This window comes from Uranotaenia lowii, chromosome 2 (genome assembly GCF_029784155.1).
Source record: "Uranotaenia lowii strain MFRU-FL chromosome 2, ASM2978415v1, whole genome shotgun sequence".
Lineage (NCBI taxonomy): Eukaryota > Metazoa > Arthropoda > Insecta > Diptera > Culicidae > Uranotaenia > Uranotaenia lowii.
In genome coordinates, this window is record NC_073692.1 from 371,927,075 (window position 1) to 371,949,617 (window position 22,543).

At 38.7% G+C, this 22,543-nt stretch overlaps 1 protein-coding gene and 1 long non-coding RNA gene across 4 annotated transcripts in view; one reads left to right on the top strand and one right to left on the bottom strand.

Annotated features, from left to right (window-relative positions):
• LOC129742544 (E3 ubiquitin-protein ligase SH3RF3-like) overlaps positions 1 to 16,814 on the bottom strand; it is an 80,763-nt gene extending 63,949 nt beyond the window's left edge. Inside the window, exons 1-2 of one of the 3 annotated variants that reach the window (XM_055734452.1) lie at positions 16,528 to 16,814; positions 14,792 to 15,261 (exon numbers count right to left, since the gene is read on the bottom strand). In XM_055734452.1, coding sequence (XP_055590427.1) covers positions 14,792 to 14,905 — 114 coding nt within the window. In that variant the 5' untranslated portion in view covers positions 14,906 to 15,261; positions 16,528 to 16,814. Of the gene's footprint in view, positions 1 to 14,791; positions 15,262 to 16,519 lie in introns of all 3 variants that reach the window. The other 2 variants (XM_055734453.1, XM_055734454.1) reach the window with 2 other exon arrangements.
• On the top strand, positions 3,027 to 5,584 carry LOC129742547 (uncharacterized). The gene is made up of 4 exons (XR_008736544.1): positions 3,027 to 3,177; positions 3,296 to 3,606; positions 4,154 to 4,708; positions 4,781 to 5,584. It is a non-coding gene; the product is annotated as an uncharacterized LOC129742547 (long non-coding RNA).
• Positions 16,815 to 22,543: the final 5,729 nt, after the last annotated feature.

Below are 22,543 nucleotides of genomic sequence, written 5' to 3' on the forward strand. Positions count from 1 at the left end.
ACTAAGTGCTTCCAGTACTAGATCAAAACCAATAATTGCATGCCGGAAAGCAATCGTAGAACATGCTGAAGGCAATGGATTAAACCTTCTATGGGTACCCGGACATAAGAGAATTTTGGGAAAAAAGGGGGCCGACAAAATCGCCAGAGTTGGGTCGGAAAAGAAATTTTGCGGACCAGAGCCGGCTGTCCCAATATCGCCATGTTGGTTCAGAAACCAAATTCAAACTTGGTCTTCTTGGACACTTGTAGCCAAACTAATTGATTCTTAGAAAAACCATCTCCAATCATATCGAGTTACTTGTTAACTTTGAGTAAATCTGATTGCAGCATCCTGATCAGAGCACTTGGCGGTCGCACAACATTCAGCGTGCTGAATCTCCAGTATGTGGTAGTTGTGTATCAGATGTGAAACATCCTTTCCATCTTATATGTAACTGTCCCTCATTAGCCAGACTTCGTTCTCGCACTCTAAGATTTTACGCTATAAGCGAGTCTGAGTTTAAGAAATTAAACTTAAAAGACATACACATTCCTTTCAGAATGTGGAAAATAGATTTTATGCTAAAAATCCCTAAGCGGATAGGCTTTATGCCACCTTAAATAGATTGAATTTATTTCTTCTTTTTATAGGTTTTGCAGGTTTCTCAGATAAATGATGAAATTTTGGATAAAAAAAGGCTAGGCACAATTTTCTCGTATGTTTGGATAACGTGCCTATTAAGCCTACCCCCATTCTGGTACCTGATAAGTAGCTATTTTATATATTTTAAGTACATTGCAAATTTTTCGCACAGAGATAAACAACTGTAATTTAATTAGTATGAAAAAAGGATTCAAATGCAACTCTGATGCAACTGATCGGGTTTAAATTTTTAGTTCGGTTTTTGAAAAGTGTCCCAACTTTGAGCTAAATGTAAGACTTATAGACTTTTTGAGATATGACGAATTTGTTGATATTGAACTACAAAAAAATATACCGTGTCGTGCGTCAAGATGACTTGTTGATTTATTTTTAATTTTTGTCTTGGGTTGAATCTTGAATTTGAAAGTTTAGGGAGAATATAATTATATAAGCTCCTTTTTACATTTCTAATTTAGCAAGTATATTTATATTTAGCAAGAAAGAGTTCTGAATTCAAAATTTATCTTTAATTCACTTGTTTTTATATGATTGATAGTTTTTTTCAATGATCGTCATGACATGATGACGTGATTATCAAGCGTGTAGCGTTATACAACCAGCCGTGTGACGAACATTTTTCAGATTTAAGCTTTTTTGATCAGAAGTAACCTTTTTAGATGTTTTTAAGATTTCATCTCCAATTCAATCAAGGCAAAAAAGTTTAAATCTGATCAAAAAAGGCTTGAAAACGCGATTTGGTCATACTTTTTATAGAGTATTCGTGTAACGTTGCATACCTGTGCTTACCACACATTTTTTGAATTGTTGTATTCTGACATGGAAATTTAAATTATAATTCTGAATTATGAATTTTAGATTGAATCCCTGATCTTGAATTCAAAACTGATTTTTGGTTTCCTTTTGTAAATTTTCCTGGCTTTGGGTCTGTCTTCTTTACTCAAATAATTAGGTAATTAATACCTACTGTTTCTTTTCCATTCTGAGTACGTCTACAAATCCACGTTGCATGTGAACCATTTAAAATATTAATTTGTTTCCACACCTCCAGCTAGCAGGATTTGCGTTGCAAACATGTTCAAACGCGATCTAACCATGAAACGACCAAGTTACCCTCCTTCTTCTGTCTCCTCCGATTTCTAAGCCACCTTCATTTAACTAAGCCAAGCCACGATCCAAGCGGTCGCATACTGGTTGGTGGTGAACCTTATCCGACTGAATGCTCTTTCTTTGCCCACTTGAAGCGAAAAAACTATCGGTTCAGTCTTTGAGTCACCGTTTTTCCGACCGATGCGATGCGAATATCGGCTAAGACAATCTCCTGCTGCCTTACTGAAATGGCTGGCTGCCCGGAGAACTGGAGCTGTGGTGGTCCCAAGGAGAAAAAAACAGTATGATCAAACCGGATCTTGCTTCTCATACTTACGAGAGGGGGCATAAACAAGTCCTCTGAGCGACCGACCGATTCGTGCACGCTGCGTTCTACGAAGATCATTGCAGTCGGAGCGCGGTGACCGGCCCAAAGGTTGAAACGCTTTATAAAAATATGTATGAAAAAAAGTGCTTACATTCTCCACAGCAGCAGTGCCGTAAAAGGAGTACGGGTTTGTAAATCTCTATGCCAATCTGTGCTATCTTTGCGCCAAAAATGAGATCAACGAATGATCGAAACAAAAAATATTTAATGCCACCTACCTACATACGAAAATTCAAGCAAATTTTCTAGCTAAATGCAATCTCTTTTCCATCGAGAGTGAAAAGTTTGGTTTCACTATCACAGACTGACACAGACAGACTGTCATTTGAAAGAATGTATAGAATTTATAAGGAAATTTGTACAGTGTAATTTTTTCCCATGGAGATTATTCAATTTTCGGACATCACTTTTTGCCACCAAAAAGGAGGATGCGACTTTTGGCTTTGGATCTGATCGTAGGGTGTAAAAGTAGTTTTCCTACACTTGGAACGTTTGGAAAACTTTGTCATAAGTACACACCAAAAAATTATGAAAATTATAGGAGCCAGAAACGCTTGGAGACCTAATTTTTTCATTGATTTAACTTGAAAACAACCTAACTATACATCGTTTCAATCGCACGTACCATAAAATTATGTCAAGAATTCGAAAAATCATTATTAAACCCAAATGTATGTCTTCTATGATGTAAAATTAAGTGCATTAAAGCCTAATTTAAGATTAAAATAAATGAGCGTGCAAATGTTGACATGAAGTAAACAAACCAAATTTCGCGAAGTGCCGTGTCATGGAATCGAAGTGATTCTACGTATTTATTCGAGTTAAATAAGGCTGCAATCATCGTTGGATTAGTTCAGCAGTCGTATCGTGAGTCTGCCCGCAGTTTATTTGATAAAAGTCAGTGAGTAGTGCTATTTTGCTAATCTATACTTATTTTCATTACTATTTTTGCTTCGGATTCCTTATCGATTTTCGATGGGTTCTGACTACCGTGGGATTGCAGGTATACGGGTAAACATCACATTAGTCACTGGATCCATTTAAAAGATCCGCAAAATGTAAGTATGTACTATGAAATTATAAGAACATAACAATAAAAAAAAACATTTCCGAACTTACGATGGAAGCTACAACGTCACAATTTGTTACTATCTCTTTTATTTCCGTTATTTGCAGACTGCAGAGGACGAGAGAAAACGACTCTTTATTATAAAAAGAAGGTCTCAGGTCCGATTTAGATGATGTTGGCGGCTTAATCATCCTGAAAAAAGTTACTGGAATGATTTTGTTCCTGGAGATTGGAACTGATCATTCGTCAACCTTGTCCTGTCTTTCTGCTTTTCCAGTGCTGTGGGCTATTTCATCCTGATGATTTTTCCATCAAGAATTAAGACTGTGCAAGCATAGTTATCCAAGAGGTTCCTTAAAACGCGTGTTGAATGCAAGAACTCAAATTACCGCAACGGAACTTAAGTTTTAAAATGTAGGTATGTATTAGAAGTGAACATATTTCGAATTCTTTTTGCAATTTATGCATATCATAAGGCCAGATGTTGTTATTTTTAACGTACTTTTGCAGGCAACGCTAAATTGGCCAACAGTTAAGATTTCAATAACATACTTCCGAGAGGCCGTTCAAATATTACAGAACGAAATTTAAGACCCTTCACCCCCTCCCCCCTACGTAATACATTCGTTTCAGATTTTCAATCCATAAACCGTAACAAACTGCTATACCCTTTTTACCCTTAACGTGTTAAGTTATATTTCAATGGTCCCCGATAAGTTAAAGCGGGGACCATTTATACACTATACATGGGTTGTTTTTGTATGAACGAAAACAAAACAAATTGTGTTGTCATGTTCCGAAACAAACAAAGGCGATAAAAAATTCAAAATAACAAATTTTGTTCGAAGGACTTTGCTATACGGCCTCATGTCAGTTGATCGCCTTTTTTTAACCAATTTCTGCTTTTGAACTAAGTTTCCGAAAGCTGTATGCTAGAAGTAATGAGGTTTAATTCTATTTTGCAGTCAACGTCCGAGCAGCCAGTGGTCTATGGCCGTACGAGTTTCGAAAGCATTCGGACGGCGGTTCCTTCGCGACGGCCGTTAAACTTTGTGTTTCCACAAAGGGATACATCATGCCAACTGTCAACAAAACAGAAGCTTTCGGTTTATGTTACGGAAACGACAGTGCGTTAGGCAATGTGCAACGTTGTCGAAAATTCTACCGGAAACTAAGAACAGCAAACCCACCCAAAAAAGGATAACGGGACCTGGAATGACCGGCAATTGCCTTGTACCATCTGCCACTGGGTGCATTAATGCGCGAGCGTCTCATTCATCGTTGTTCCTGCTTATCAGCGCTTTCATTAGTTTTGACTGTATGTTAAAAATCATTTTCGGCTGTTTTAGATCAAGCAACTGGAAAGCACATTTAACACACTGATGAACAGTAAAAGTGTGGAACAATATGGAAATGAGTAATGCTCGTGCCGATGAGAAGAAACTTAATCTTCCGATTTGAAGAAGTTATTGATATCCAACACGGGTGGTCGAAATATTCTGATTATTAACTTTTAGGCCGTGAGTATAACTATGCTTACATCAGTTTATTTTTTTCTTTCCAAGCTAACTAAAAGTACTTTTTTTTAACAGTACGCCGAGTCATGAAGGTCATGTTAAAACGGGGGATTTCTCAACTCGCATCAAGATAAATACGAAAAATGTTTTGCTGGATCCAATATCAACGAATCCAATATATTTAAAGTGGTGGTATCACAACTTTATCCGGAACGTCGGGCCCGAACCGCCCTAAACTGGAACCTCCCGCATGAGAACGAAAAACTGAAATATTTGTTACCAATAGTAAATGAAGTAAGTTATAACTATAGACTGTAGCTATATACTTAAGTTTTAGAAAAGTTTACCGATGAATGTTAAGGCACATCAAACTAATTATCTTTACATTGCCTTATACCACTTAATTATAGGGATAATTGCTGTGAATTTCTTCTTCTTTAGCGTTTTTCAAAAACATTAAAAGTCCTTCCATTATAACGTTTGCAGTCATACTAAATATCAATCAAAGTATATATTTCCATACTTTTTTTAAATGGTGAATAATTGAATTTTAAAATGTATGTCTTAATTTTGATGAACTGGTATTTTTGCTAAAAATAATGAACACAAGTTAAATAATTTTCACTCTGTTTTTAATTAGCTAATAATTTCAATGGTATAAAATATTTTATCGAAATCAGTTCTGATAATAAAATTTAATACTATTATAGCGATATTTCTTTCACTTAACGCTCATGCATTAAAAGACAAAGAAATATTTGGGCAGCACATTCAAAACATCGCGTCTAAACCAAGCAACCAACATATGATGTCAGATGAAAATTTTTAATTATTCATATTATATAATTTTTGAGGCTAATTTGTTTTCAAAGAAATTTACTGTAGTTATGTATAATACAAATCTATATTACCAAAATTCATGTCTTCATTATTTTATGAGAAAAAACATTCCTTAATTTATGTCCTGAAAGTTTATGTCTTTAGGAACGTATGGCTCTTTAGATTTAGATCAAAGAAAATGTAATTTTATGCGAATTGCGATTTTTTGATTTTGTGCATCTAATTTGACATAAATTTAAGTCTTGCAGATATTATGGCTTCAAGCGTTTCTGTCTTTCCTATTATAACTTTATGTCAAAAGTGATGCTTCTGTTTTGTGCATCCAATTTGACATAAATTTACACCAAAAATTTAATAGTGTGTAAATTTAAATGGTGAAGGTTACTCATTTATGATCTGTTAGGTATACGATTCAATGCATATACAAATATTTTTTTACTAATACAAACATATGTTAATGTGCCCGAAGCTGCTATCAAAGGCATGGTTGATTATTTTAACCAAGACTTCAGCCTTTTGTAATGTGCATCGATAAATGTCCTTTGACAGATATTATTGCTAACTTGTCTACAGTACAGTAAAATTTGTTGTAGCTTTAGAACTATGAACCATATTAATGATTTCAAATTGCTTACTTAGATAGCCTTTATCTTGGCCGACTGTTCCTTATCTTGCCCATTTTTCAGTTCCTAAAGTTGACCCTCGTTAAAAACATGAGTATCAAAAAAAAGGGCATATGAATTCATTGATATTAAATGGAATTAAGCAGCAGAAAGTTTTTTTCTTATCTTCCATTAGCCTGTACTATTCTACTAAACCACAACTTTTGTAAAAAAACGAATATAAGATTTTAAAATTTAATAACAGGAACTAAAACTTTTCTCTCCATTGGCCTTTACAGACAAGCAAATGTGTCCAAGAGGGAAATAGTGCACATTACATTCATCCTATTCGCCCCCGGAATGCAACGAACTAACGGACAAGCACACTTTTCAAAAGAAGCAAACAAACAAAAAAAAAACAAAACCTGAATCATGAATGTTGTATCCACGGCCAACAGAGACAATACACCTTTGGCTCGCTCTAACGACGATCGTCCAGTGACTAAATAATGTGCCGAACGAACCAACGGCAACGGTTCTGTCCCGCGTCCTGCCTGGGAACTGACGGAGACCACATAACGCGAAAAATATTTGCATCACAATTTGCAAATCGCTGGTTGCGCTCTGGATCCCCGGGACTTTTGGGGTCTGACTTTCTGGTCCCCCCATACACACATTCGTTTGGTGTGTGGCTGCTTTGAATTGACAACAACTTGTTTTCCGTGTTTGAAAGTTTGATGCTAACTTGGTACCGTATAGGTTAGGGTGGCAGCCAAATAGGTCATGTCAAATTTCGCAAACCGACCATATACATTTTGGCGCAAAAACTGACCTGTGCAAAATTTCAGCTCAATCGGACTTGATTTTGAGGTGCCTCAAAGAGCTCACAGTTTCGATTTTTTTGACCCTCAAAAATCCTCAAGAGAGGACCAAAGGAAATCGAAAAAATCGAAATTTTAATATTGATGCGAAATGACTTAAAAATTTAAACTACGAAATCTGGTGTTATCTCCAAAATTTCTTTTGTCAACAATCGACTTAAAAAATTTGAAAATCACGTAAGAGGAGACCTCCACACGTAAGACACGTAAGAAAATCGGAATTCTAATTTTGATGCCAAATGACTTAGAAATGCATGAAACTTCGAGATCTGGTATTATCTCTAAGAAAAATTTTTGGTCAAAAATCGACATTCTGGGACTGTCGATTTTCCGAAAAAAGACCTAGTCCAAGAAGTCGATTTTTGACCAAACACCAGATTTAGAAGTTTTATGCATATATAAGTCAATTAGCATCAGAATTAAAATTTTGATTTTCGATTTCCTTTGGTCCCTTTATTGATTTTTTGAGGGTCAAAAAACCAAACATTTTAGGTCTCCGAGGCTTCCTTAAATCCATTCCGATTGAACTGAAGTTTTACACAGGTCAGTTTTTCGAGCCAATTTACAAAGTGTATATGGTCGGTTTTCAAAATTCGATCATGACATTTTTCCCCCATGCATACATTGACACCCTAGTATAGGTAGGTGCGAGGCATTTGTTTGGGGACGCTGATGAAAAGTTGATTCGTGTGAGGACGGCCTCATGAAAGTTGTTTTGTGGATTCGAGATTTTGTGTGAGCAAATTGCAGTTAATTCGGAGAATTCAGTAAACTTTCGCTTGCTTTAATTCTAACATTATTGTACCAAATTAAATATTCAGAAAGTAGAGCAGTTTCAAATTTGACAACACTGGGATTGGTCTCTTAAAATTCTTAAAATTAATGCTGAGAACTAACTCAATTTCTCGGAGGAACTCTCTTGTCAACTGGCAGCGCAGATGAGACGAGGATGAGTTGGGTAGGTGGCTTTACTCGATTATTCCAAAGGTAAGCCTTAAACCCTGGTTAAATAGATTAGACCTGAATCGGGATTTTATTCGTATATTTTCTCGCCTTATGTCCAATCATTATTCGTTGAATGCGGTACTCTATCGTATAAATATTGCTGGCAGCAATTTATGCGGTTCCGGCCTAGATTACCATGACATTGAGCATATTTTTTGGTTGTGTGAGGACCACTTTGTCGCCAGAACGAACTTCATAGATTCCCTTCGGGCCCGAGGAAAACAACCCGACGTTCCAGTGAGGGATGTGTTAGCTGTCATGGACTTGGACTACATGTTAGAAATATATCTTTTCTTAAAAGCTATTGATCTTCGTCTGTAATTCTTTTTGTCTTCATGTTTCCCCTTCTATCCTCCTTTTTCTTCTAAACAAGTGTTAAGCTAAGTATTTAAATTGTAAAAATACAGAACGAGTTTGGCTCCTTAAAGTCAAATAAAGAATTTACAAAAAAAAAACACAGAGCTCAGAATTCAACATTTTATAATGATTTCAAATAAAAAATTTGTTTAAAATTTGAATATTCTACGTATCCCAGAAAATGAACTGACTTAAAATCATGAACATTTTACTCGAATCCTAAAATACGATTCGAAATCTGCTGATGTGTTTTAGCTTAGCTTAGCTTAGTTGACTACTCATACAACCTTAAACCATTGAACTTGAAGTGCTTATACATGATCGTTCATTTAAAACTTCAGATAGCATATGTGATTAGACTTTGCTCAATTTACGCACTTCAAATTCCATGATCGCTGGCGGGGCTAAGCAGAACAAGTTCTACCTCGCCAATGGTTGCTACTCCATGATTGATCGAGGCCATCAATTTTGTGCGAGGGCCAAAAGAATGGAGCTTGAAACTAGCAGTTCATTCATCTGAATCAAAGCAATCGAAAGATTCCTTTTAATTCAACCACGGTAAATGAAAAGTTCATATACCAGTATTTCGATAGCAACTTACTACCTTCTTCAGTGAATGTTTTCGATTGAAAACATTCACTGAAGAAGGTAGTAAGTTGCTATCGAAATACTGGTATATGAATTTTTCATTTACCGTGGTTGAATTAAAAGGAATCTTTCGATTGCTTTGATTCAGTTGAATCATTCAACCAAGTAGGCTCATACCACAACAGAGTTCATTCATAATGGACAAAACTCATACTCTCCCTTTGAAAATGATCAATAACGGCGCCGGCCACGTCCTAGTAGTCAATGAGGAATGATGGAAGGATCGTTAGAAGGATACTCTCTAGGATCAATCAGATTCGAAAGCTGCTGATGTGTTTTAATACAATAAGAATATTTATAGATTTTTTCTTCTAGATTTTTATTGAATAATTCCTCAGTTATTCCATGATTTACCCGGATTTGGTTCGAAAATTTCGAAATAAAATGGATGGATACTTAAGGGAAATTTTCTGTAAAGATCATTTTTTTTTTGTCTTGAGACATGCATCTCTTCGTCTAGTTCAAAATGTAAACATAAACAAGTCTCAGCAACCGAAATCGCTGTTTAGTTGCCGAGTGTGGGCTAGGGTTTATAAAGCATTTCTAGCGTAACATTTCAAAAGAGCGAAACTGGCAATGTAAACAAATCGAGTTAACGGTCATTCCGGATGTACGCGATTGCACTTTACCTTATAAATGCGGTTTCATCTTAAAATCACTCAAAACTTTCAAAAATTTGATAAAATTCACTTGAGCGAAACTTCCTGTTGATGCATTTTCGTTGGAAGACGAAGTTACGCCTATGGGGTAACTGGGGTTAATTTTTCTATTCGTGTAGGGTCAATAGGCGTTACTGAGTTGACCGTGTGTGACAAAACGGCCTAATAAGGTTTTTTTTGTGTAGGAACAAAGGGTGTAGCTTCAAAACCAAGGGATTGCAGTGGAGAGAGAATTCCTTGCATTTGGAATGGTAATGATCAAAATTCCACAACGCTTCACAAATTGCAACAATTTGCAACAATTAGCACATTTTCACTCTCTCTGAGCACTGGTTTCTCTCATTTTAACTCAAACCTTCTCTTTTTCCCTAACAAATTTCAACAAATTACCACAAATTCAATCATTGGCTTCACAATTTGTGTGATCATTGACGATGATTCTCCGTTTATCTCAGTCCCCTGTTCAAAACAAAAACGGCCATTAAATTGGGCGAAACTTGCAGGCGTAACTGGAATCGGAAAAAAACAAAGGGCAAAACTCGAAAATATGTATCTGAAATTTAGGGAAGAATGTTAAAGTTTTTGATAACCAACGAACATAAAGTTAATATTATGCCATTTCATAAATTTTGTTAAACAAAAGTGGTCGATTTTTTAAATAGGATTTGATAAGATGTCCGGAAATTTCAAACGCGTTTTTATCGTTTCGAGCTAACTGCTAGTTTTGCCCTTATGAAATGTTACGCTAGATTTGTGATCATGAAAAGTGTTTATTAGTATTCTTTACAAAAATAATTGATTTGACTTCAAATGTTTCTATAGTAATTTCACGAATTTTGTATGAAAAATTGATCAATTGTTAGTTTTGTAGGATTTTATATAACGTAAGATTCAGATCATGTATAATTTTGATACCTGCACAATGCCAAAATAATCGAGACCCACTCAATAGAAAGCGTTTTTTACCTCTATAATCTTGAGGAAAACCAGAACTTCTGTCGAATGCTCAAGTAATTGAAGGTGATTTTCAAATGTATAAGCTTTAATGTCGTTTTACACTTTTTACTTCAGCATAAAGTAGCCCCCAGGCAGGACTCCTTTCGATTTCAGATCGTTTGCTTCGATTTTTTAGGTGGGTCGATCCTGGAACCATTCAGTTGAATCGATCGTTTCCAAGATCCAATATCGAACAATTCTAATCCAAACTATCATTGGTACAATAAACTCTTGGATTAGGATACAAAATTTCAAATAATTCTGACGCCTGTTATTCGTGATGGTGTTACGAAGAAAAGGCCTTCGTTTTTATATATGAGATGTGTACAAAAATTTGAAAAACTAATATTAATAATCGTTTTTAGATAAGTAAGTTACTGCACTCATTTAAAAAAAAATAAAAGAAATTAATTTCACTTTTTGCTTTAAAAATTTCGAGACCTTCACGTTTCTTTTACTTCTAGAGGTGTCTCACTTATTTAGGTTCGACTAAACATTTTTCGACACCGAAAACCATCGATTACATAGTTAACTGGTCGGGATTCGACCAGACCGAGCTGAACGCCATCAGCATTTTTTCGAGACACTTGAACTTCATGTGCAAATATTTTCAACTAGAAACAAAATCTTTGATGTTAATGAGCTAGAATCAATAGTTTATAATTCAAGGAATTCATTTTAATCATTTGTATTCGGTTTTGTGATCTAAGATATGAATAAATCGAGATTTAGTTTCAGTTGTTGCTAAATTTTCTAATGGCGCTCAGTTCGGTCTGGTCGAAGGTAGGCCAACTATGAGTTATACGTTGGTTTATTTACACATTATTTTGCTAGTTATAATTAGTTATTCGTCAGCCCAAAAAAAAGGTAACCTGATCGATGTTATATTATGGCTATACGAATTATAGGAAACAGTAGATTAAACATGTATTAAACGAACTTGAAATGAAATAAAAGGTTTTATCGGAAGGGATTATTTGATTGATGAAAACTAAATTCCTCTTGCCTTATGTACGTTTTTGATTCCGAAATTTTCTTTGAATATTTTGCAAAAGGTGCCTATACAAAAAAAATATAAAAGCAATGACAATGAATCTCAAAATCTCCGGAATAAATAGAAAAAAACTTTAAAAGATCGAAAATAAACCGATTGATTCGATTTACCATTTTTTTTGATACAAAATCGATCAAAAAAGTCGGAAATTTGTGTTAAAAAGACGATCTCGCAACGATCGACCAATCCTAGTTTGTATAATAGTTTCGAGATTCTCATACTTTGGGCTCTCATACAAAATTTACACAAAAAATTGACACAACTAAATAAAATTGTAAATAAAATGTTCAGGTATTTTTTACGAAAATAGATTAAAAAGAATGAATTGACATAAGGAGTTGATTCATTATGTAGAATGACCCTTCTCGCGAATAATGACTCAAAGCAGGCGCGGTCCTATGGGGGGGGTGATCGGGGTGATCACCCCCCCCCCCAAGCGGCAAAAAACCGTTACAAAATACCCGTAAATGCTCGAATTTCTTTAAAAACTTTGAACTTCACCTAGTAGATGTGCTTTTGAATTTTCAAAAATTTTCCACTCCGTGGGGGTGTTTAATCAACGAAAAAGAAAAGTCGGTCTACCAAACTCAAGCAGCTGTTACTTGCAATTCTCTGGACCGAATTATACCAATCAACTTCTGCTGAATTACTGAGAGTGTTGACTTTAAATTTTCTAACCTTTTATCTTTTTAACATTTTAGTAAGGTAATGAAATGTAGGGACATTTTTTTTAATTGTCACTTATATCCCTAAATATTTCCTAAATTTACATGAGCAAATTGTGATAAATTTTTTTATTTACTTCGAAAACTGAGCTTTTTTTTTTTTTACTTTAATTCAGTTTATTGAGACCGAAGAAGTTTGAAAAAAACTGTTGACGGTCCCCCGACGGTGATACATTTCAAGTGTAGTGTGTGTTTGCTTTTTGCTTATCTTCTACTTAAAACTATTCACTTTTTGCTGCCTTCAGGTTAAAGGGAAAAGGAAGGAAGGGATAAAGGATGGGATTCGGGATTAATTATAAGGAAGGAAGGGTAAAGGATGGGATTTAAGGGTGATACTTTAAATTTCCCACGCCAGGTTGCACACGGTTATGAAGACCATTTCCTGTCTTCTCCTCCCAAGAGTCCATGGTGTTGACAAGGTTTACCGCGCTTGTCACGCGTTACTTTTGTGGCGAACTGTTTCTTAGGCTGATGTCATGCTGAAACAACTAGCAACGCAACGCAACGCAACGTTCCAATAAGATTGCGTTGCATTGCATTGGTATGTCATGCTGGCGCGACCTGTCACTTTGAAATTCCCTACAAATCATCACTTCTCTACATCTGATAATGCTTTGAATCGTCTCCTTTCTTTCCGGAGCCATCAAAAACTCATCAAATCACGACCCGGAATGCAGGAATGCCGCAATTTGAACCGACAAAATTCCTTGTTTTTTTTGCCGGAACTAAGAATTCATGAAAATTTTCTCGCCGATTAAGATAGTTTTTAGTTTATTATCACAAGTTCGGATAGATCTTCGTACTATTGTGCTTAAAACCCGGAATCACTGCTTCAAATCGAGAAAAAACAATATTCCTATTGGATTTCCTACTAGTCGCGCTACAAAACACATTGGCATCAGATTGGTCGCGCTATACAAAGCGACCAGTATGACAGGTCTGCGCGATTTCCATGGAGATCAAATGAGAGCTGGTTAGTCGTGTGAACGTTGCGTTGTAGGTCGCGTTGCTAGTTGTTTCAGCATGACATCAGCCTTCCGGTTGCAATAACATCGCCGCATTGGTTGATGACTTGACATCCGGTGTTCTTGAAAACCACGGTGTGACCTTTCTTTACAATCTGATTGACTGCGCTCCCTGCAAATCTGACAGATTTGCAGAAAGTTCAGGTAGAAATTGGACTGCGGCAGGGCGAAACCGATTCCGTTAAGCTGGTGGGCTGTCGAAATGATCTAGTTGACGTATTCGGCCATTGATCCACACGAAGAAAGTTCGGTCTTGATGAGCTTGTGGATAAGGGTCACTCGGCGATATAATCCAGAATCCTCGAAAGTTTTTCCAGCTCAAACCAAACTTGCTGGGTCGCTGGTACATTTTGGACGTGCACGTAGTTGATTGGGTCAAGAAGCAGAATAATCTTGGCTCTTGCTCGGCGATCCTTCGCGAAATCGACAGCCTCCAACGTTCCGTCCTCCTTCTAGTTCGAGCTCCAGGAACGTTTGGACAGCAGACTTCCAGGTTGCCCAATTTTCGCGACCAATCAGGCGTTCGATGCCAGGAAACCCCGGCGAATTCTGGACTGCGTTGTTTCCAGCTGCGCTCGAGGAATTGCTTGAACAACTTGAAGCCATTTCTATTTGGTTTTACTTCCTGAAAATCTTCTTGAAAAACTCTTCAGAATAGACCCATAACCTATTAGCAGATGAGGGGGCGCAAGGAATAAAAGTGACTTGCTTTTTAGAGAGTCCTAACAAGAGTGAAAATTTCATTGATTGATTACGCCTAGTTACAATTCAATGATTACTAAGATCGATATTAACAGATCAATGCTTGCTTTTCGAATAGTTTCGACTAGTTTTAACTTGCTCCATTGAACAACGGCTCGTTGAACATCTACCAGTTGACAGAAACCAGTTGAAACCGATTTTTTCAACCATTGAACGAAGCTATGGATCATCAATGAAAAAGTATACGATATTGAATCACCTTTTAATTTATTTTCTATGATCTCATATCGAATAAGGCTACGTGCAACCGCCCTATCAGGTTTATGTTAGTTTAGAGTCTGTTTCCAAACCGCCAAATTCCATAAATACAATAATGCACGCCGTCGCCGTGACCCATATAGCCTAGGGTACAGAGTAATCCATATTAATTTCTTGTTTTAAAATATCTAATGCTTGCCAGAATACTTGAAGATTATAGAATACTTGTTACTGTCAAATTGTATTACCTTGAAACTTAAATCAATAAATAACAATTGCAATAAATATAAACTGTTATGCTAGTTGAATACATAAACGTGCTCTTTATTCTTACCTCCAGACATTTCCGGCAGAAAGTATGCTGACATGGTAGAACCTTGGAGGACGTATCCAACCGCTCCAGACACACGGAACACTCCAGCAGATCGTTCAGCAATCGTTCATCCATATCTCGTGCTGAGGAATTGCTGAAGATTACCACAACGATGATCCAGCTATTTCCGCAATAGTATTGGTTTTAGTTATCCTTAACATAACTCTTCCAGCTTGAATCCTGAACTTTTTTTTTTCTCAGTGGAGATTTTTTTTATGTCGTTCTCCCGTATCGTCGTTCCACAAAAACTGTCCCCGAGGCTATCAGGCACAATTCAGAAATTTTTACATCCCACCATCACCATCATCGGCATCGTCGCGTTGCTGCACATTCTCAAATTGCCATATTACTTCTTCCCTTGCTTTCCCGTTTTTAACTTTTTTTTTAATAATTCACTGTGCAGTCGTTGGGGAGCCTTCTTCTTCTTCTTCCTAAATATACGAGGGGAGAAAGCATAAGCGATTCGTCGTTGGGTTCTTAATTTTAGGTATCAAGCCTACAATTACTGCTGGTTATGATTATTGCACAATATCGAAACGGCCGCCCGCGGGAATTGAACTCTTGCCACCCCACTATTGCTCACAACCCAGGAACCAGTCCTGGTCCTGGTACAGGGTATGATATAGGTACATATATTCCCATCGAACGGATGATGGGAGTTGGCACTGATAAATAAAAATAAAACTCTCGAAACCTGTAGCACCAGATTCTGGCTGGACAGACTTCTTTCCAACTACTTCTTGCTGTGGCCACGGCCATCATCATCTTCTTCTTGATTGCACACACATAATATTGGAAAGCCCCCAGCAGAAGCATTAACTTTTGCTCGTTCTTCGCCACTTGCTCTTTTGGATTCTTTGTGGACTCCTTCCTTTACCCCGCCCGTCCCGTGTGTATCAACTAACTGGGGGGAGCTTCTTGGTTACCTTCCCAGCAGGAATTGGGGCTGCAAGGGGTTAGAGCCACCACACTCACACATAACATCTACTGCGAAGCTATCCAGCTGAAATTCCAACTTTAGGCAACGAGAAATTCTTGTGGATTTTTTTTGGAAAGGCTTCCTTTAAGCTCTCTATTTTTATCAACCTTTTTTCTGGAAGGATTTATAAGGAATTCTCTCTCTTACAGTGACATTTTTGAATTGCTTTTTATGAAGAAACTATTAAGAATTGAAGGCTGCCTCAAGAAGGAAAATTCCCCGGATGTATCCGTAGGTCTTCCCCCGAAACATGGCTCACACACAAAAAAGTAACACCTTTTCCATCTCTTCAACATGCCTCCTTTCCCCGTCTTTTCGTCAACATTTCATCTACCAAACCCCTTGGGAAAAGATAACATCTCGATGAGCCAGTCAAGCCAGAATCGATGGGAATCGAAACAAACGCGTTTGCATAACTATTCCACCAGCCAGCCCACAGGTCAATTCCACCCGTCATTATCGACTACCCGCCCCATTATTTCCCGGGGATAAAAATACAAGAAGGGCAAGGAGACGACGTCAAAAAAAGACCGACCGAATCCGAAAGTTTTTGAGCAATTACACCATTGCTGCTGCACCACCTATATGGGTATCTCTTGAGAGGGCAGTAGCAGCAAATTTTCATTAATGGAATTCCTTGGCCCCGTTCTCGCGCCTCTGGTTGGCTGGCTGGCAAAATGGTTTCGGGAACCTAGGAAAAACGGTAATACCTACATACACTTAAGAGTAGACACCAGCCACCAGCCGGAGTGAAAGAATGTGGTGCTGCTGCACTTGAATGGGATTTTTTTTGCTGTTCCTCCAGCTCCCAAATCGCTTCTCGCGTCGCGATACGCACCACCAGCACAAGAAGTTTTAAGGCAGATCTGCTGCTGCCACCACCAACACACAACCGGAACAGAGAACGAGGGGGACCACAAACAGCGCGAACACGACGACCGCGAAAATGATCCGATCCGCCCAAGGAGGCATTTTGAACTGAACTGAACTGGACGGACGGACGGAACGAATTCGCTGCTTGCTGGCTGATGATGGCCGACTGGGACGAAATTTGAGAACAGTTGAACGGTTCGAATAACCACTAAATGGGAACTGGAAACTGGACCGACAGTTTTTCTGCAGTGTAGGAGTGTCAGTCTTGCCAGTTTTTTCTTTGGCCTATAATCTGAGAAATGAAACGAAAATTATTGAACATTGAATGATTGAATATCGCAGTTTTAAAACGAACTTTTCATCGTGATAAAATTTACCCAAGCGGATATCAACCTCAATAAAATTCAACAATAATCATTTCACAAATAATGCGTAGATTTCATTGGGTGATCCGCTAAATTCTATGATTCCATCAATTCGTAGATCTGGCAACGCTGATGTTTTTCCGGTGTTCCTCTCACGGAAAATAATAAAGAGGTAAAATTTACCGTAATAGCAAGGTGAACTCTCGTGAAAGCCAAAAAGGTAACTTTTATTTCTTCAAGGTGAAACTCACCTCACAGCGAGGTAAAATTTACCTGAATCGATATAGAAAAAAGGTACAATTCACCGAGAAAAAAGGTAAACCCAAAAAATCTTACCTCGTAGCGAGGTGAAGTTCACCTGAATTGAGCTGAATAAAAAAGTACAATTCACATACAAAAAAAGGTAAATCCAAATAAGGTAAAACTTACCTCGTAGACGATGAAGTTGACCTGGATGGACCTAAACAAAACGGTACAATTCATCTAAAAAAAGTAACTATTTTCCGAACCCGTTTATTGAGGTTTGTCGTTCAGGAAGGAAGTTTGCTTCGTGCCCAATATGTGAAAATCGAAACAGAATGGTAAGTGTTTTCTTAGATATCATTCAGTTGTTCTGGTTCGCGTCATAAGAATTGGTTTTTGTTTCAGATCGGCCCACAGAGCTTCGAGGTGTATTCCACGTCATCCTCCAGATATTATTCCGGAATAGCCGGACCTGACCGGAATAGTCGAACGGAGAAGGGCATGAATGTGTTAACGCAGCGCAGGAGGATTCAGCGGCCATGGTGGCTCGGAAGTCAAGAGCGGCGCGAACAAACGAAACAACGTGGCGGACGAAAAGTTTCCGAGGGCTTTCAGACAGCGAGAAATAAAACGACACGTTTACTCTGTGACGGTCGAACTACAAGTGAGGTTTTATTCAAGACAAAGAATTTAAGCGGGAAACAGAGTTTGAGTGTTGCCAAATGAACACACAACGAGGGGTGGTTGGATGGATAATAATATACATGGTTTTACACTGTTAACACCCCCCTTCAAGCCAACATCCCTAACAAGTTTCTAAACTTCTCAAATTTCTCTTTAGCTAGACCTTTGGTCATAATATCTGCTACCTGATCTTCTGACGGAATATACTTAAGTTTCACTTTACCTCTGTGGACCTCATCCTGCACAAAGCGATACCTGACGTCGATATGTTTCAACCTTTTTGTCATTTTGTCATCTTCAGCAATCGAGATACAGGCCTGATTGTTCTCTCTAATGATAACCGGTCCAGGACACTCCTTCCTGAAGTCCTTGAGAAGCATCCTCAACCAGATCGCTTCTTTTACTGCGACGCTCAACGAGATATATTCTGCCTCAGCTGATGACAAGGCAACCGTCTGCTGCTTCTGTGTCGCCCAGGATACAGTAGACTGGTACACTTGATACACATATCCTGACAACGACTTCCGGTCACGTGTATCGCCGGCCCAATCCGCGTCAGCGAATCCTTCAAGCGGCGCTGAGCTGCTGCTTCGTTTGTAGACCAACTTCAAGTCGAGGGTTCCTGGTGGTAGCGAAGTGAGGACCCACATCTTGTTACTGGTGAGCGACTCCATCTCATCGGTAATGGCAGTCTTCCACTTTGGCCAGTCATTCCGCTTTCGAAGCTCGTCCACAGTATCCGGAATCTCCTCGACGAAGTTTTCAGCACTCATCGCAGTTTCACACATTTCATAGCAATCGAACCAGACCGGCTGACGCCTAGTCCGACCGCTGCGACGAACATCTGCATCTTGCTGCTCCTCTTCCTCTTCGGTTTCCGGATCTTCTGTTTCCGGTACGCTTTCCACTTCTTCCAGATTCACTGGTTCACTATCACTCACTGATTGTCTGTCCATTTCTAGTTCAATCACTTTTGGTGCACTAACACTATTGTCACTTTCATGTTCACGGTACATTGTTTCTTCGTCAAACACTACGTCTCTTCCGATGACCAATTTCTTCTTTTCATGGTCCCAGAGACGATAACCGTTCACAGTGTATCCGACAAGATACATCTTCTTGCACTTTGGATCCAGCTTGGATCGTAACTCCTTCGGAATATGCAGATACGCAGCACATCCGAAAATCCTGAGCTTTGCGACATCCGGTTTCCGGTTGTACCAGATTTCGTAGGGGGTACTATTTTTCGGTACTGCTGATGTGGGGCAACGGTTCATCAGGTACGTAGCGGTAAGTGTAGCCTCACCCCACATTTCTTTTCCGAATCCGCTCTCAGCCAATAAAGCCCGGGCACGCTCCATCACTGTACGATTAAAGCGCTCAGAAACGCCGTTTTGCTGTGGCGTGTACGGCACTGTAAAGTCCATCACTATTCCCTTTTTGCGACAGAACATACGCATTTCGTCGTTCGCATATTCACCACCATTATCAGAACGAAGCCTTGCGATTTTTGTTCCGAAATGTGCCGAAACGAGAGCCTCGTATTCTCGAAACCGACCGACCACTTCATCTTTGCTCGCTAGCAAATAAATCACCGCAAAATGCGAATAATCGTCTATGAACGAGACGAAGAATCGCTTTCCGTTCCACGTACACGGCGTTATCGGTCCACACACGTCACTGTGGATCAACTCTAGCGGTCGCGACGAACGTTTGTTTATTACCGGCGCGTACGGTAGCTTCGCTACTTTTCCCGACAAGCAAGGTTCACACACTACCGTTTCCGAATCGAAGTCTGTTAATGGTATTCCTCTCACCATTTCGCGTTTCACTAGTTCACGCAGACTGTCACACCCAACGTGACCAAATCTCTGATGCCACAACACGGCATTCCGTGAAACTTTTTCCGGAAACTAAGGCTGATCCCATTTCACTTCGTTTACAGTAGATGTCCATCTTGTACAATTTGTCCTTCACACAGCCAACCGCGATAACTGAACCGTTCTTCAAAAAGTTCACTTTATCTCCAGCAAAACACACTCGGAGACCAGATCTTGTTATTCGTTTCACGGAAAGCAAATTGCAATTTAGTCCGGGAATATAGAGAACATTTTTCGTTAAATAGTTCTTCACCGTATCACCGACAATCGAGTAAACCGAAACGTCACCACAGTAATGCGCTGTTAGTTTCTGTCCGTTTGCCACAACGATATGAACCGGCGGGTCTAACTTTTTCATCGACGAAAAATAACTCGAATCGTTCACCATATGATCGGTAGCTCCCGAATCAAGCAACCAACCCACACACACTAAATCTTCTGGTACCGCTGTCAAGAACGCAATTTCCGAATGTTTTGCTTCTTCTTCGGCACCGACGTTTGCCTTCTGACTTTTCATTTCACTGTCAGATCTATTCTGGTACTGGAATTTCACTTTAGGCTTCAGGTTCTCGTGACAGTCAACCTTCTTGTGGCCTACTTTCCCACACTGGTAGCACTTCACTTTTCTTTTCTGGTGCTTGCTCGCCATAGCCACACCATCTCCACTTGCCCCTTCTGTTACATCCGAATTTCTTCGCTTCATATCAACGTCCAAAAGCCTCTTCTTAACGAAGTCCATTGTGACGCCATCCGGAAGAGTTTCGATCGCCGTCACTACCGAATCGAACGATGCTGGAAGTGTCAACAAAAGATGGCACACCGCGTCCGACTCCTCGACAGTCGCACCACTACTCTTCAGCTCGCGAATTAACTTATCGAACCGCAACAAATGGTCCGGCATTGTGCCAGCAGCTCCCTCTACATATTTTAATTGTAGAAGCTGCTTTCGAAGAAACACTTGACCTGCTACACCACGACGTTCGAAAACGTTTCTCAATGTGTCCCATATCTGTTTCGGGGACCCGCAATCCTTAATCAGCTCTAACTGATTGTCATCGATTGCCTGCACAATCAGCGACTTGCACTTTTTCTCGCGTTTAATTCGATCTTCGGTTAGCCTTTTCTTGTGGACGAGCACTTCCCGGGAATCGCCATCTTGTTCCCGACACTCCTCGATTTCAACGAGTTCGCGATTTACACAATCGAGTAAATCGTGCATGTCCAACACAGTTTCAACGCGGAACTTCCAGTTGTGGAAGCCACTACCGTCGAACAACTTAATTTTCGATTTGTCGTCCATGTCTGGGCCCATAACCTCAAGAGCGGCGCGAACAAACGAAACAACGTGGCGGACGAAAAGTTTCCGAGGGCTTTCAGACAGCGAGAAATAAAACGACACGTTTACTCTGTGACGGTCGAACTACAAGTGAGGTTTTATTCAAGACAAAGAATTTAAGCGGGAAACAGAGTTTGAGTGTTGCCAAATGAACACACAACGAGGGGTGGTTGGATGGATAATAATATACATGGTTTTACACTGTTAACAGGAAGAACGCGAAGTCGAACTGTCACGAGCCTGGTGAAGAAAGGACTGCAGTCCATGGCCTCAACATTTTTTTTAAACACAGTAATATATTTCAAAAATAAATATAATGAAAAAGTCCCTATATATTTCAAATAAATATCAATATTTGAATGAATTTCGTTTATGTTTTCATTGAAGAAACCAACCAAACCAACAAGCATTTACGTTTTATATCAGAGGATGGGATAATGGTATTATTAACTATTTTGCTAGGTGAATGCGAAAAAGATAAAATTTACCTTTTTGTTAGGTGAATTGGAAAAAGGTAAAATTTACCTTTTTTCTAGGTGAATGATTTTAAACCGAAATTTACCGAGAAAGCTGGGTGGGTGGAAAGCTTCTCGGTAAATTTTACCTTTCTTTTATTTTCCGTGTAGATTCTACCGTTTTCCTACTAACTGAATGAAAAGGTCATTTACTATTTTTTTTGTTTCGATTATAGTCGTTTTACCATTTTAATGGCATTCGCGACTTTATCAACGTTGCAGTTGGCGGATCGTTATTGCAAAAAAAAAAACATCCGGTACAACTGTGTTCGATGTTTACTCGGGCTCGAACTAGCGGACATCGGTTCAGGAGACAACAGACTTGCCAACTGAGCTATCTCACAAGCCCCAAAAGGTCATTCACCTTTTCAGTCAGTGTATGGGAAAACGGTGGTATAGTACCCCGAGCTTTGGCTGGTCATCAATAAAAATAAAAGAAAACAAAAATTAGTTCAAAATGTGATATTTAGATACACGCGGACTTCCTTTTTTGGGTTTACTTTTTTGCTAAGTGAATTGTACCTTTTCACTTAGCTCTTTTTAGGTACATTTCACCTCGCTACGAGGTAAAAAGCACCTTTTTGTGATTTTTTTTTCAGCTCGATTCAGGAAAACTTTATTTAGCTACGAATGTAAATCTTGCCTTTTAATTATTTTCCGTGTCACTATAATTGATTCAGTTTAATAATTATTAATATGTACTTTATAAAGAATTTTCACTGCAAAAAATCCACACTTAGGATGTATATTTCCCCCACACATACGTCTTCAAAATTGTTCTACGCTTAGATTTTATATGATTCATCATAATATTTATGTTCGAAATATGAAGTTTATA